Source organism: Chelmon rostratus, chromosome 3, assembly GCF_017976325.1.
Source record: "Chelmon rostratus isolate fCheRos1 chromosome 3, fCheRos1.pri, whole genome shotgun sequence".
Lineage (NCBI taxonomy): Eukaryota > Metazoa > Chordata > Actinopteri > Chaetodontiformes > Chaetodontidae > Chelmon > Chelmon rostratus.
In genome coordinates this window covers 26,203,144-26,215,068 of record NC_055660.1, presented here as the reverse complement: position 1 = coordinate 26,215,068, position 11,925 = coordinate 26,203,144, and the positions used below count along the sequence as shown (strand labels likewise).

The window sequence follows — 11,925 nt, the reverse complement described above, 5'->3', positions numbered from 1 at the left end:
CGGGCATAATTATTTGACTACAGAGGTCACAAGTCTCCTGAGAAGATGACGCACAAGTTGTAAGATGGGACAGCACAGACTAACAAGTGAAAATGGCCAGTATTTACATTTACAAAATATATGTATGCTATTGTCACTTTAGCACAGCATACTCTATGGTCAAGAACAACTTCAAGGAGGTGCATAGTATCTAAAATAATGTATGAAGCTATTTATGGGAGACCAATTCTTAGTGTGCTGTTAACCTGAAATTACAAGAAACATTTTGCTGCTGTGTCACTGTGCTCAGTAAAAGAGTACCACTGAAGTGATCCACCACTAAAAAGTACTGCAGATCAGGCAGAAGCCATGTCTATATCCACCCAGTTAGCAAGGCTTTGGAGTGTCAGAGTTTAGATTTAGGTTTTATATTTAGGTGCAAGGAGTGTGAGAAGGAGTTTGAGTAAGAGAAGACTGAGCTCTTTGTATTAGCTGCTTGTTTAGCTGGCTTCAGGGCCAGTGCACACAAGCTAGAAGTTCTTGTGAAGTGTGCAGTGTGGCCCTGGGTGATGTGGAAAATCCACAGTCACAGTCACAGTACAAGACGATGCTCATGGAGAGTACACAGTTTGAGGAACTGGTTCTACAGCATTGCATAGACAAGGCTTGGCTGCACCCATTCCTTTAGGTTTACAACATATACTATGCATGCTATTGCTGTAGGTCAATCACATTTTTTTTCACAGATATCACGTAAACACTCATTGTCAGGTGAGACAGCTTCCAGGTGCGGGTTCTGGTTGGCATAATGCTAATGATGCACAATGGGAAAACCAATTAAACCAACATAGTTTAGCTGCATCCTAGTTTTGCACTATATATTAATTGTATACAATGCAAACTATACACTAAAAGTAAGAATAGTCATGGTGCTGTTTTTGAAGTCACAAAAAATTGTACCATTTTGTACTCACAGGAAATTAGATCAGATAAGACTTTATTAATCTCACAATGGAGAAATTCACTAATGAAATGATGCAATATGTGTGCTGATATATGGAAAACAAATTTAAATACTTCACCAGAGAAAGCAAAATAGATTTCTAAACATGTAATACTTTTGTTTTTACTTGCTGGAGCTGTCTCACCACCATCCACAATTTTATTTGAATGTTTTCCATTTCCTTTGTGTATTGCATTGTGGGGCACATCAACAGTATCCTCAAAAATCAAGTTTTCAGTATGTGTACTTCATGTTTTGAGTAAACCTCATTTAGCCACATCTCCTATTTGAAAGCATTAAATCTGCTTCAAATTTTAGTGTGATATGGAATTAAGGGACAGCAAATAGTACTTTTTTGGACCACACTGAAATACTGTAAATAGTATACTCTATGTTTGTATATTGTAAGTAAAGAGTGAGTGTACTTGAATGTTTTGTGTGCATAAATGAATGAAAATTAAGGAAACTAAAGATGTAATTTATGTAACGGGTGTCAGCCACTGCTTGGCAACAGTATATTAAGAAAGGCTGCTGTTTCATCAACAACAGAAACACTCATTGTACATGCTTTGAGGATTTTAGTGGGAGTGAAACATCATCTCTAGACTGTTTCAAATACACTGTCCAGCACTGTCAAAATAGTTTTTAAAATTGTTAAATGAGGCAGTGAATTAAGGAATTAATCATTAATGGAATATGATCCAAGAGCTCAAATGTGCTACTGTCTTGGATTTTTACTATACAAATAAAGATGTATGAGCTCAATACACTATTAGACTGAATGGTTTCAGATAGCCAATTAGATTTTTTGTCACTGCTGCATTAATGGTTGGATGACTGTCACTGGTAACACTTTATGTGTTTAACTAAACATCATTTGAAAGTTTCCATACTGGCATGCATTGAAAAAGCCAAATACTGTTTAGTTATTTGTTTTACAGTATCATAAGTCTTTATTTCTTTACATTGTTTCACAATCAGCATTTCATTCAGAGCATAAAAGAATGCAAACATTAAAGCAAATGACCTCTTATTCATCTCAGGTCACTTCATTCACACCTCATTTTTACTCCCTTTCCATCCTCAGCACTCCTTCTCTTGTGCATACTGTCATGCCTATATCCTACCCTCACTCTCAGGACGTCTCCTGCTCCAGGGTCTGTGTGCGCGCCGCTAGTGCTAGTGACAGCCTGCGGAGCGCCCCCTGGTGCTGGGGGAGCTCCTCACACACGCGGTGCAAGATGGTGCTGGCAGCGTGTACACGCTCCATGTGGTTCTGCAGAGCGGCTCCAACGGATTCACTGGTGGACAAGGCTTGGTAGCTGCCCTCACACACCCCCTGCAGCTTCTTGGTCCGGCTCTGTAGAGCCACAAGGTGGGCTAGGTTCTACAGGGAGGGAAGGACAAAGAATGAGTGTGGCTATGTTTTCTACTTTCACTTGTTAGAAAGTGTACACAGAAGGTGGAGTGGTTATTGATGGTATACTTGGTGTGTGGGAGTGGTTTCAGTGAGTGGAAACTGTGATGCTCAAGTCGGTAACACCACACCTTCAACAGAGTTACCGGCAGAAGACTAAGGGTGCACATTTCAGTCATTCATTAAGACTGGATTGACACATACCAGCTGGCATTTATTACTTTAGTCATTTTGAAGAATGAAGAGAGTGTACTTGTGTTAGATTTCAAGACAGTGAAGAGTCAGTCAACACAACATACATACTAACCAGTAAAAAATACTGTACTTATACATATTGGCAAAACAAAACAAAGCAGATTTATACGCTGTACAGTACGGGCCCCTCACCCTGTCCTTGGTGTCCTGGAGATTTATGAAGTCGGGGTCAAGGGCGTAGCTGGTGCCGCAGAGTTCTATCAGCTGCTGCTTCTGCTGCGCGAGCCTGCCGCTCAGACTGACCTGGCTCGTTTGTAGTTCCCTGACCACCTGCTCACACTCCACTACATGCTGAAGACATACATACTGTACATAAGCTGATTGTGCAACATGCTTCAGGCACATATGCATACATGGAAAATCCATGTCTCCTACCTTGTGAATGTCCTGGATCTTACGCTGCAGGCCCTGTATGACGCGGCTCAGCTCGCCCTTTGTAGTCTGTCTGTGGGAGAAGTGGACCATGGCCTCCCTGCGCAGGATGATCGTCTCCCTCCTTGCCACTGTTGCTTCACTCTCTCTCAGCAGCCGCTCCTGCTGCTTCATTAGCTGGTTGAGTCTCACCTGCATAGACACACACATGTTGAATAGAGTCCACACATATTACAACAAGGTCAAAGGAGCTGCATATTGAAACAACTGATTTGTATCTACAGTCAGCGTTATATAATTGAAAATATGTGTTGTGGCTTAAAATACAACTACTATATACATAATGCCATATAACATACAATGGCTAAAAAAGTGAATTTTATTGAGGTAATAACATTGACCTTGATTTATCGCTGCCAGCATGACCACAATAAGACAAGGGTGCCTGATTGTTTTCAGCAGTGTGGCCCAAAAAGTGTGTCTGCGTTGGACAAACCGGAGTCCCCCATACAAGCACCAATTCACATGACCTTTCAAAATGTGTGTTGACTGGCTGGTTGATGTGCACACCGAATTCCATCCAATTAATAAACAGCCATTTCACTGAGAAATAAAGTCGCAGCAGCACAGCAGCTTGTTCTCTCTCATGTGGAGAGGATGGTGAAGAAAGAAAGCAACATATTTAACAAACTTTACTTTGGAAAAAATTTTATTTCCTAACTGTGCTTACATGAAACCTCAACAGTTAAGATCCCTTTACTAACATGGATTAGGCTAGAATTGGTCCCGCATGGACAAACCTACTAAAGCCTTCAAAGCAGCGTCTCTTACCCGCTTTGTCACGGTTCTGTGTCAGCTTGGATCAGCTCAGGAGATTGATTTTCAACTAGAGTAGGTCATTAGTATGTAAGGTAATCCATGTGTAATTTAGCGACTTAATCTGTGTGTGCTGTGTTCCTATTGATGCAGCAATTTACTAACAAAGGGCTTCAACAGATAGAGATTGGGAGCTTTTTTAAGAGATAAAGGAGATTAAATCCAAATATCTGACCAAAAGCCTTATATCCAGTCAAGATACCCCCCTCTGTTGGTGAGTCTACAACAGCACTTTACATTTTTAAATGTTCCACGGCGCAAAAAAGCATAGGAACCCCTTTTACACATACTGGTGAGAGCCAGCCATTTACACTGATGATGTAATATCAAAGTATGCCGTACTTGCTGAAATTCAGGAGATCTTTTAAATTATAGAAGAAGTTGCAGGTTAACAAATGATCAAGACAAACTGATGTTAAGACAGGTGTAAGGAGTACATTTCTGTCTTCATAAGGCATTCTTAAAAATTTACTGCCTCAATGTACATACACGTATGCACATAGAAAGGTAAACAGCTGGATGACAACCTGAGATTACTCTTTATTGTTGAACTAAAAACTAATCATATTGGGTGCAGTGTGTTTACCTCCATACGGTGTATCTCAGCCTTCATCATCTGGATGTCTCCCTGGCCCATCTCTGAATCAACAGTTGAACGAGTCTCTTTTAAAAGCTGGGTCTTCTTTTCCCATAGCATAATCTGCCGCCTGTTTCATGCACACAACAAAGGACGTGTGTAAGAGCCAGTATCCAGTGAGGAATGAGCTGTTAATGTAGATGGAAGAAATGATGAAACCAGACTGATATGAGATAACTGAATAATTGCATTCCAATAGATATGTATTAATTATTGGAATAAATGTCAATAATTACGAACAATAACAACATAGCATTGTCAATATTTTTTAATGATTTATAAGAGTATGTTTATTTACCATACTGACGTAGAAACATGAACTGATACTGAACAAGCAAAAATGAATATGTGACTGACTCAGCCTCCACCAGACTGTTGAGGAGCCTCTCTTTTTCCTCCTGGATCTTCTCGTGTTTCATCTGCATCTCGATAGACTCCCACTCTGCCTCCTAAACACATTACATCATGTTTAATAACCACTATTTAAAACTACAAAAAAGAACAAAATAAAAAATGAATCAAACAATCATGCTGTGCCTTAAGTCTGTGAAGGAAGTCTGTCTCCATCAGTGCGTTCTCCTGCTCTAGCGCCAGGCTGAGTTGTCCGTTCTTGCTCAGCAGAGTGTTGAGCTTCAGCAGGTCCCCTCTCAGCATTTTCACATTCTTCTCCAGCTCCGTCTCCTCACGGTGCTCGACTTCAATCTGACCTAGCGGGGTTGGAGTTGGTTAAATAGTAGCTCATGTACGAGTGCACAGGGGCAGTTTCAGCATGTAAGAATAGTTTGACTCTAAAAACTGTTTTTTAGAGATGATAATTAAATGAAATACTTACACAAATAGTTACATTTTCAGACATGCTATTTACTAGTTCACGCTCACTAGTAGCCTGCTTATAACTTACTGACAACTGACTGACTGTGCACCTATTTGTGCACGTGTGCTTCTTTATAACTATATTACGTACTCTCCAAGCGTATTTTCTTCTGCTGCATGACAGTGTACTCTGTCTGCAGTTTCAGCATGTCCTTGCTGTTGGCTTCAATCTCCTGGGTCAGTCCTACAAGAGTCCCCTGTCGTTTCATCCAGAGCTGCTGGTCACTCTTGATGTTCGCTGCCAGCTCCTCAATTTGAGCCATTAATGCCTGCACCTTGATTTGCAGAGGACTCAGATCCTCGTGCTGGGGATGGAGGCACACAAATAACAAAGGTAGCATATGATTTTTATATACGATTGTAAATGAATTTATATTGCACAGGAACAACAGACAAACAGGAACTACTGCTTCCCCAGAATCTCTCACCCCAGTCCTGGCCACGATTTGATAGATCTTTTTCTTATAGGTGGCGATGGTGGTCTGCTTCTGCCCGATGAGTGTAACAAAGGAAGCAATTTTAGCATGGTCAGATGTCAATAGCTTGTTGCTCTTTGCGATCTCCTCTTCTAGGGCCTCCTGGGTGAGGGTCAGGCTTTCCAGATGTTGGCTGACCTTGCTGCTCTCCTGTCCCACTGCCGCTACATCGCTCTCCAGCTGCCACAACTGAGAGATCTAAAGAGGAGGGAGAAAAGATGAGAGGAACAAAATAGAATATCTTTATGAATCTTTATCCTTAGCAAATAAGACATTTGTTGTTGTTTTTTTTCATTTTCTATCTTCAGAACATTATACTTTGTCATTTTTTGTGATGTTCTCTGCTGAAGCTCTGAATGGAGCTTTCCAAAGTAAAAAAAAATAGCCCTGATGATGACATCAGTTATGTCAGCTTGAGAGCTCAAATTTTAAAGAGAAAAACTGAGTAACTGGAGATGTGGAGTTTGAAAGGAGTGGGTATTTAGGAGGCAGAGAAGGTCTAGTTAAAGATGCTATTGAGTTGGATAATGGTGAATGTAGGATCCAGTTTTTTGAGTTTGATCCCTACAGGGACTAGAAGTTTGGATATCTTGGTTTCAGCTGCTTAATTGTGATGATTCTTTCTTAAATCTGTTTCTTGGGAGTTCCCCAAGTTTAAGGAAGTGCATTAATAAATCACTGGAGTGCTCCTTTAAATAAGACCAGTTTGAAACTGAAGTTCTAGAAATATACTGTATATGTTAAATACAATCATGTTAATGAACCTGCACCTTCTGACTGAACAGTGCTTTCTCACAGCCTGAAACGTTCTGAATGCTTTTTCTACCTTTCTAAATCCCATCTTTACCTTCTCCTTCTTGAGTGTGGTCATCTTACTGGTGAGCCTTTGGGAATACTTGGCAGCTTTGTTGTGGGTGAGCTTCTGCTGCATGTGGATCATGATCTTGTCCTCCAACTCCAGACGCACAGCACTCTGTTTCTCCAACTGCCTCCTCTGATCCGTCACTTCAGCCTGGTAGGTGCTGGTTTCCTGCAACAATGAAGGAAAAGAATTGCAGAGTGAACAAGGGAAAGAGAAGGTAGAAAGACATTGCAACATGATCAATGTGGTGCAGAGCTGTCAAACAGATGCCCTTGTCCCCTGGCTACCTTAGAGAGCCTGTCGAGGGTGCGCTCTGTCTCCCTCAGAGTGCGGAGGCAGGTTGTGTAGTGGGCCTGCAGAGCCTCTTGCTGGGTCTGCTTCTGACTGATCAGCTTTTTGGAGGTGCTGCAATCCAACTGGGACCAGTTTAGCTGCATAGTTAGCGTCTCATTTTTCTCCTGCTCTTCAGTGGTGGATTTCTTGTAGCCTTCAATCTCTCTGTCCAGCAAGATCACCTGGTGATGGAGAGCACTGAGGGACACAAAAACAGCAGTAAAGAATGAATAGATTAATGCTTTCATTTTGATATTTGTTACCTTTCGATTGCAATCTCAGGTTTTTACTTTTTGTCCTACAAATAGTGTGTTGTATTTTCTACACATATTTACATATGTTAATTTTTGTGAACACCGGAATCATATTTTATCACAGTGACCATATTTGTATTTTTTTCCCCTTTTTTTGCTTTAGCCTGAAATGCAGAGGAAACCAACAGTGTTTTACTGCAGAGAGACACGGTCCTCAAGATACTGTTCATGAAGCATGCCATGCAGGGACAATGCTAGTTACATGTACATTTGGAATGCATTAGCATATTTAAAATGGAGCTTGCCCTCATCCTCACCGCATGGCCTCCTGCATTGCACTGAAGGCCTCATCTTGTCTTCCCATGCCTACCAGACTGCTGCTCCACTGCTGCAGCAGCTGTTGACGTGCCATTACCAGAGACTCCATTTCCATCTCAGCCTGCACACAAACACATGTGTAAGCGGACATGTGTTGGGACTGATGGATAGATACTTCACCAGTACTTAAAATCTGTTGGTTTGTTTAGCAATGCATGATATCCCATAAGATCATCATGTGTTTGTAGTGTCGCTGTCCTGTGAGAACCCTGTATCTCTAAAAAGACAGCTATTCATGACCTGACCTGTGACAATGCACTTTCCAGCTAATTCCAGTTTTTTTATATAGTTTATTTAGTTTAAAAAGAAGAAGACAGTTTTCTCAACCCATAAAGGAACACTTCATCCATCAGTTTATCACAGATATTCAAAATCAACACATTTGGAGATACATGGTTTTCACTGGACAGAAAGGATATGAAAAATTCTATTCTGAAATGTAACTACAGCTGTCAGACAAATTTAGTGCACCCAAGTGATCTAGGCATGCAGCTTTAATCTGTACAAATTCCAATCAATTAAATGCAAATGGTTATGGTATTAGTAACTGCTCTAATGTATAGTATTTGCTTGGTGTTAAAAGGTATATACTGTCCTATGCCATCATATAGTTACCTCAGAGAGAGCCTCTTTGGCTGCTTGTGTCTCCTCTGCTTGAGCACTGGACTGGGCCTCATACATGGCTATCTGTTGTGTCAGCCTCTCCATGGTCTTTGTTAGACGCTTTACATACAAATCCTGATGACAGAGGAGTATTTTCAATCAACAACAGTCAATTAATCAATGATAAAGCCAATTACGGTCAAAAAGTTGAAACATATGATGTTAATGTGGCCGACTTCAGCCTGTCCACCTGCTGCAATTTCTGCTCTTCAGCCTGGTTCTTCTCAGCTTCTGCTTTGCGTCTGACATTTTTCATGGCTTTGACATTTGAGCGCAGATCATCACTAGCACCTTGTGTCAAGACGAGTTGCAGCATCAAGTTGTCTATCTCTGTCTGTAGCTGGGACACTATAGAGAAGATACACAGGCGTTAACATGAACACACTGCCTCATATCTGCAGTTTGGAACCACGGACCGACATTTGTGTCGTTTCACTTTCGCTGAAACAGTAGTGTATGTCTAATAGACCAACGTACAGGCTGCTTTTAATGCAAAGCCTACTGTGCAGTAACAAGGATGAAGTTCAAACAATTTAAGTTTAACTGCTGAATCACTTGCACAAACATTTGAACATCAAATCTAAATCTAATTTAAGAGTTTTGTTAGGTTTAAATCCACATGGCTTCTACAAAGACAGATCAGTTTCTGCAGCTCTATCACTTTCCAGAGATTGAGTTACAATCATAACTACTGAAGTTACAATACACTCAAACTCCAAACTCTGAGGAAATGAATTCAAACTTCTGATGAACCTAACATGTTATGCTCTTTGGTGTGTCTATACTTCATCACCTGGATAGAGAGATTGTGCAATTATTACAATATGATAATTTTCAGAAATCTGACCGATATTTTGCTTCCCAAACTTTCCAAACATGTCACCCATGAAATCACAACGGATTAAAACAATAATCAATTAGAGTTTTAAGTAGATAGTACAACACGGTTGACCTCCAAATGGCAAGTCAGTCTCACCATTGGCTTTGGCTTTGCTTTCCTGACTGGTAATACTGGAATGCTGGCTCTTTATTGCCTCCAGCTGATCCTGTGTCTGCCTATGTTTGGCTTCAGCCTGTGCCTTGGTATGATGACGGTCCTCCATCTTGGTCTTGAGTCTGGCCAACTGCTCTTGAATCTTGAAAATCACAGCACTTGTCTCCATTCTGTGGTTGTCATCTTGCTTCTCCAGTGCCAACTGGGGACAGTGGGACAAGAATCAGTTAATTAAGTATTAAGAGTCTATCATTACGTCTGGCTCTCTGCTGGTCTCTGACTCTGGTTTCCTCATGTCCACACACACAGTCTTTGTCACAGATATTTTGTTCCACTTAAAGAAATGTGTTGATTTAATCAGTTATTTTATTGTTAGCACTGTGATGATCGGTATTAAATGTGCTGCGTGAAGTGGAACAGATCCAAATAAAAAAGTGCAAATTTCATTTCAATACAGGTAAACAGCACCATCTGCTGGACATATTGAGACCATGTAGATGTAAGAGAGAGGAAAGTTTTACCTCTATGTTTGCATTATGTGAACTACATGTTGTTTGCTTCTGTGCATGAGTACTAATGGAGAAAATATTGGAAAAGAACAGAAGGAAGCACGTAAAAGTATCTGCTGCTGACAGAAAACGAACAAACCTTTTCCTTCAGTGCCAGGCTGATCCTCTCCAGCTGCTTGCTGAGCTGGATGTTCAGAGCAGCTTGCTGCCTTCTTACTAGGGTCTGCCAACAGATTAAACATGACAACAATGACATGCCACTGGGCAACAGATGACAATGACATAGATGTAGATTCATCTCTTTGCAGCATTACCATAGCTCTGATTACACCTTTAGCAAAGTGTTGCCAGTGCACCTAATACGCTAATATCATAGAGACACAGATACTGACAGCATTCTCTTTGAGGAGCAGGTCAGACAAAATCTAATCATTTAATTAATCTGATTGCATAAATATTGAAAGAGAAGCTACAGACATGGTCAGAGTTGAGAATAATGAACTCCTCCTCCTCCTCCTCCGGCAGTGGCTCCTGATCCTCCATGTGTGCTTCTAATGTATTAAGGTTTAAGAGGTGAGGTATCAATGGCACCTGAGCAACATTTTCTTGCGCTGAAACAGAAAATAAAAGACATTCTTTGACCAATCAACAAATTTAAATGTGAAAGAATATAAATATTGTGCAGTTATGTACCACTTGCAAATATACACTTGGAAGTATGTTTTTGTCATCTGAATGGAAATATTGTTTTTTCTCTTTTGTTGCTATGTTTTTCTCTCTGTTCATTGGAAATAATGGTACCTAAAGTTTAATTTGACTTTGTATGTATTTGTATTCAATCTCAACTAATTATAAATAGTAATGGACCTTTGAACTCACGGATCCTAAGCAAACCAGCCAAAATTAGCTGATTCCCTGTACTCACTGGTTTTAGTTTGTACTCATTTCTGAGCTATGGACTCTTAATGATGTCGTGTCAGACTGTTACTTTGTGCCGATCTGTAAATCTCAAAAAGGGCTAGTGTGCGACTGACCTGAATTTGTGGCTGCAGGGGAGTATTCATCCGTACTACTGTGGTCAGAGTGAATGTAGTGAGTCAGGTGATCAGGCCCTGGTCCTGTCTGACACACACAACACGTCTACATTTTAGACTTTTACAGGAACTGGCAATCAAAACTGTATGCAACAGTACCAAAAGTTGATACTTCTTGTTAACATATATTATGACTGCAAGTGCAACAACACAGCACCTGGGCAGAAGCTGAAATATCCCCATGTCTCCATCAGGAGTTCATACAGGAATAAAAAGGAAAAAACACTACAGCAAAAACATTGCCATAGTCATCAGAAAACATACCTCTTGAACGGGTGGGACAGTCGCTCCATAGTCATCTGCGGCTCTGTCACCTCCATCCTGCAGCTTGCCGTCTCTCTCCTCTTGGCAGGAACTTTCCTCCCGTCCCTCCTCCCCGCCCCCCTCACCTCCAGCGCTCTGCATTGGACCTATGATAGCGAGCAAGTGGTTTAAAGACAGTTCCGTAAGCATAATTTGAACACATAGTTTTCTCTTTACTAGCTAACTGTTCTATAAATTCTTAACAAATAGAACACATACTGTGTTTCTATTAACCGATGCTTTTTTCGTGTTTTCACAACTCCTTTTCTGAATTACAAAGCCAACATTACCCAATGCTAGCTTAGCAGTATCTTGCTAGCCGTGGACCAGCGTTAGCTTAGCGTCTAGCGGAGCACACAGAGAGAAAGAGAGAGTAAGAGAGAACATTAAGAAACAGTTCCGAGATTGGGCAGCTAATCCTAGCTCGTGAACAAGTAAATACATCGCATTACTGAATAAAATAGGAATTAATTTTGACAGCACTCAAACAGCTATAATTACTCACCACAGTCACCGTCAAAGGAGCACCACCGTTGCCAGGCAACCGTAAACTTCTGTTGGAGGAGGAGGTGCAGTGCTCTCGCGCTCATCAGGCCAGGCTGGATGGTGTTTTCAGTTCAGGGTAGCTTAATATGCAGATATAGGCT

The 11,925-nt window shown here is 40.9% G+C and overlaps 1 protein-coding gene across 1 annotated transcript; it reads right to left on the bottom strand.

Moving 5' to 3' along the window:
- Positions 1–2,028: 2,028 nt before the first annotated feature.
- ccdc40 (coiled-coil domain containing 40) lies at positions 2,029–11,380 on the bottom strand. Its single transcript, XM_041934247.1, has 18 exons — positions 11,240–11,380; positions 10,916–11,003; positions 10,359–10,492; positions 10,021–10,104; positions 9,355–9,574; positions 8,569–8,726; positions 8,331–8,453; positions 7,655–7,776; positions 7,038–7,281; positions 6,736–6,918; positions 5,841–6,086; positions 5,504–5,717; positions 5,077–5,246; positions 4,897–4,988; positions 4,489–4,609; positions 3,030–3,218; positions 2,787–2,945; positions 2,029–2,369 (listed from the first exon to the last, which is right to left on the bottom strand). Exons 1-18 carry the CDS (start codon positions 11,378–11,380, stop codon positions 2,118–2,120), a joined length of 2,940 nt encoding a protein of 979 aa, XP_041790181.1. The 3' UTR covers positions 2,029–2,117.
- Between the last annotated feature and the right edge of the window lie 545 nt (positions 11,381–11,925).

What these genes read in the sequence shown, in the direction of transcription:
- ccdc40 (XM_041934247.1), bottom strand. Translation starts at nt 11,380, where the DNA reads ATGCAGAGCGCTGGAGGTGAGGGGGGCGGGGAGGAGGGACGGGAGGAA. An exon ending in AAATCGTGGCCAGGACTGGG is followed by an intron (nt 5,718 to 5,840) that starts GTGAGAGATTCT and finishes CTCCATCCCCAG; the next exon opens with CACGAGGATCTGAGTCCTCT. An exon ending in CTGAGATACACCGTATGGAG is followed by an intron (nt 3,219 to 4,488) that starts GTAAACACACTG and finishes GTGTCTATGCAG; the next exon opens with GTGAGACTCAACCAGCTAAT.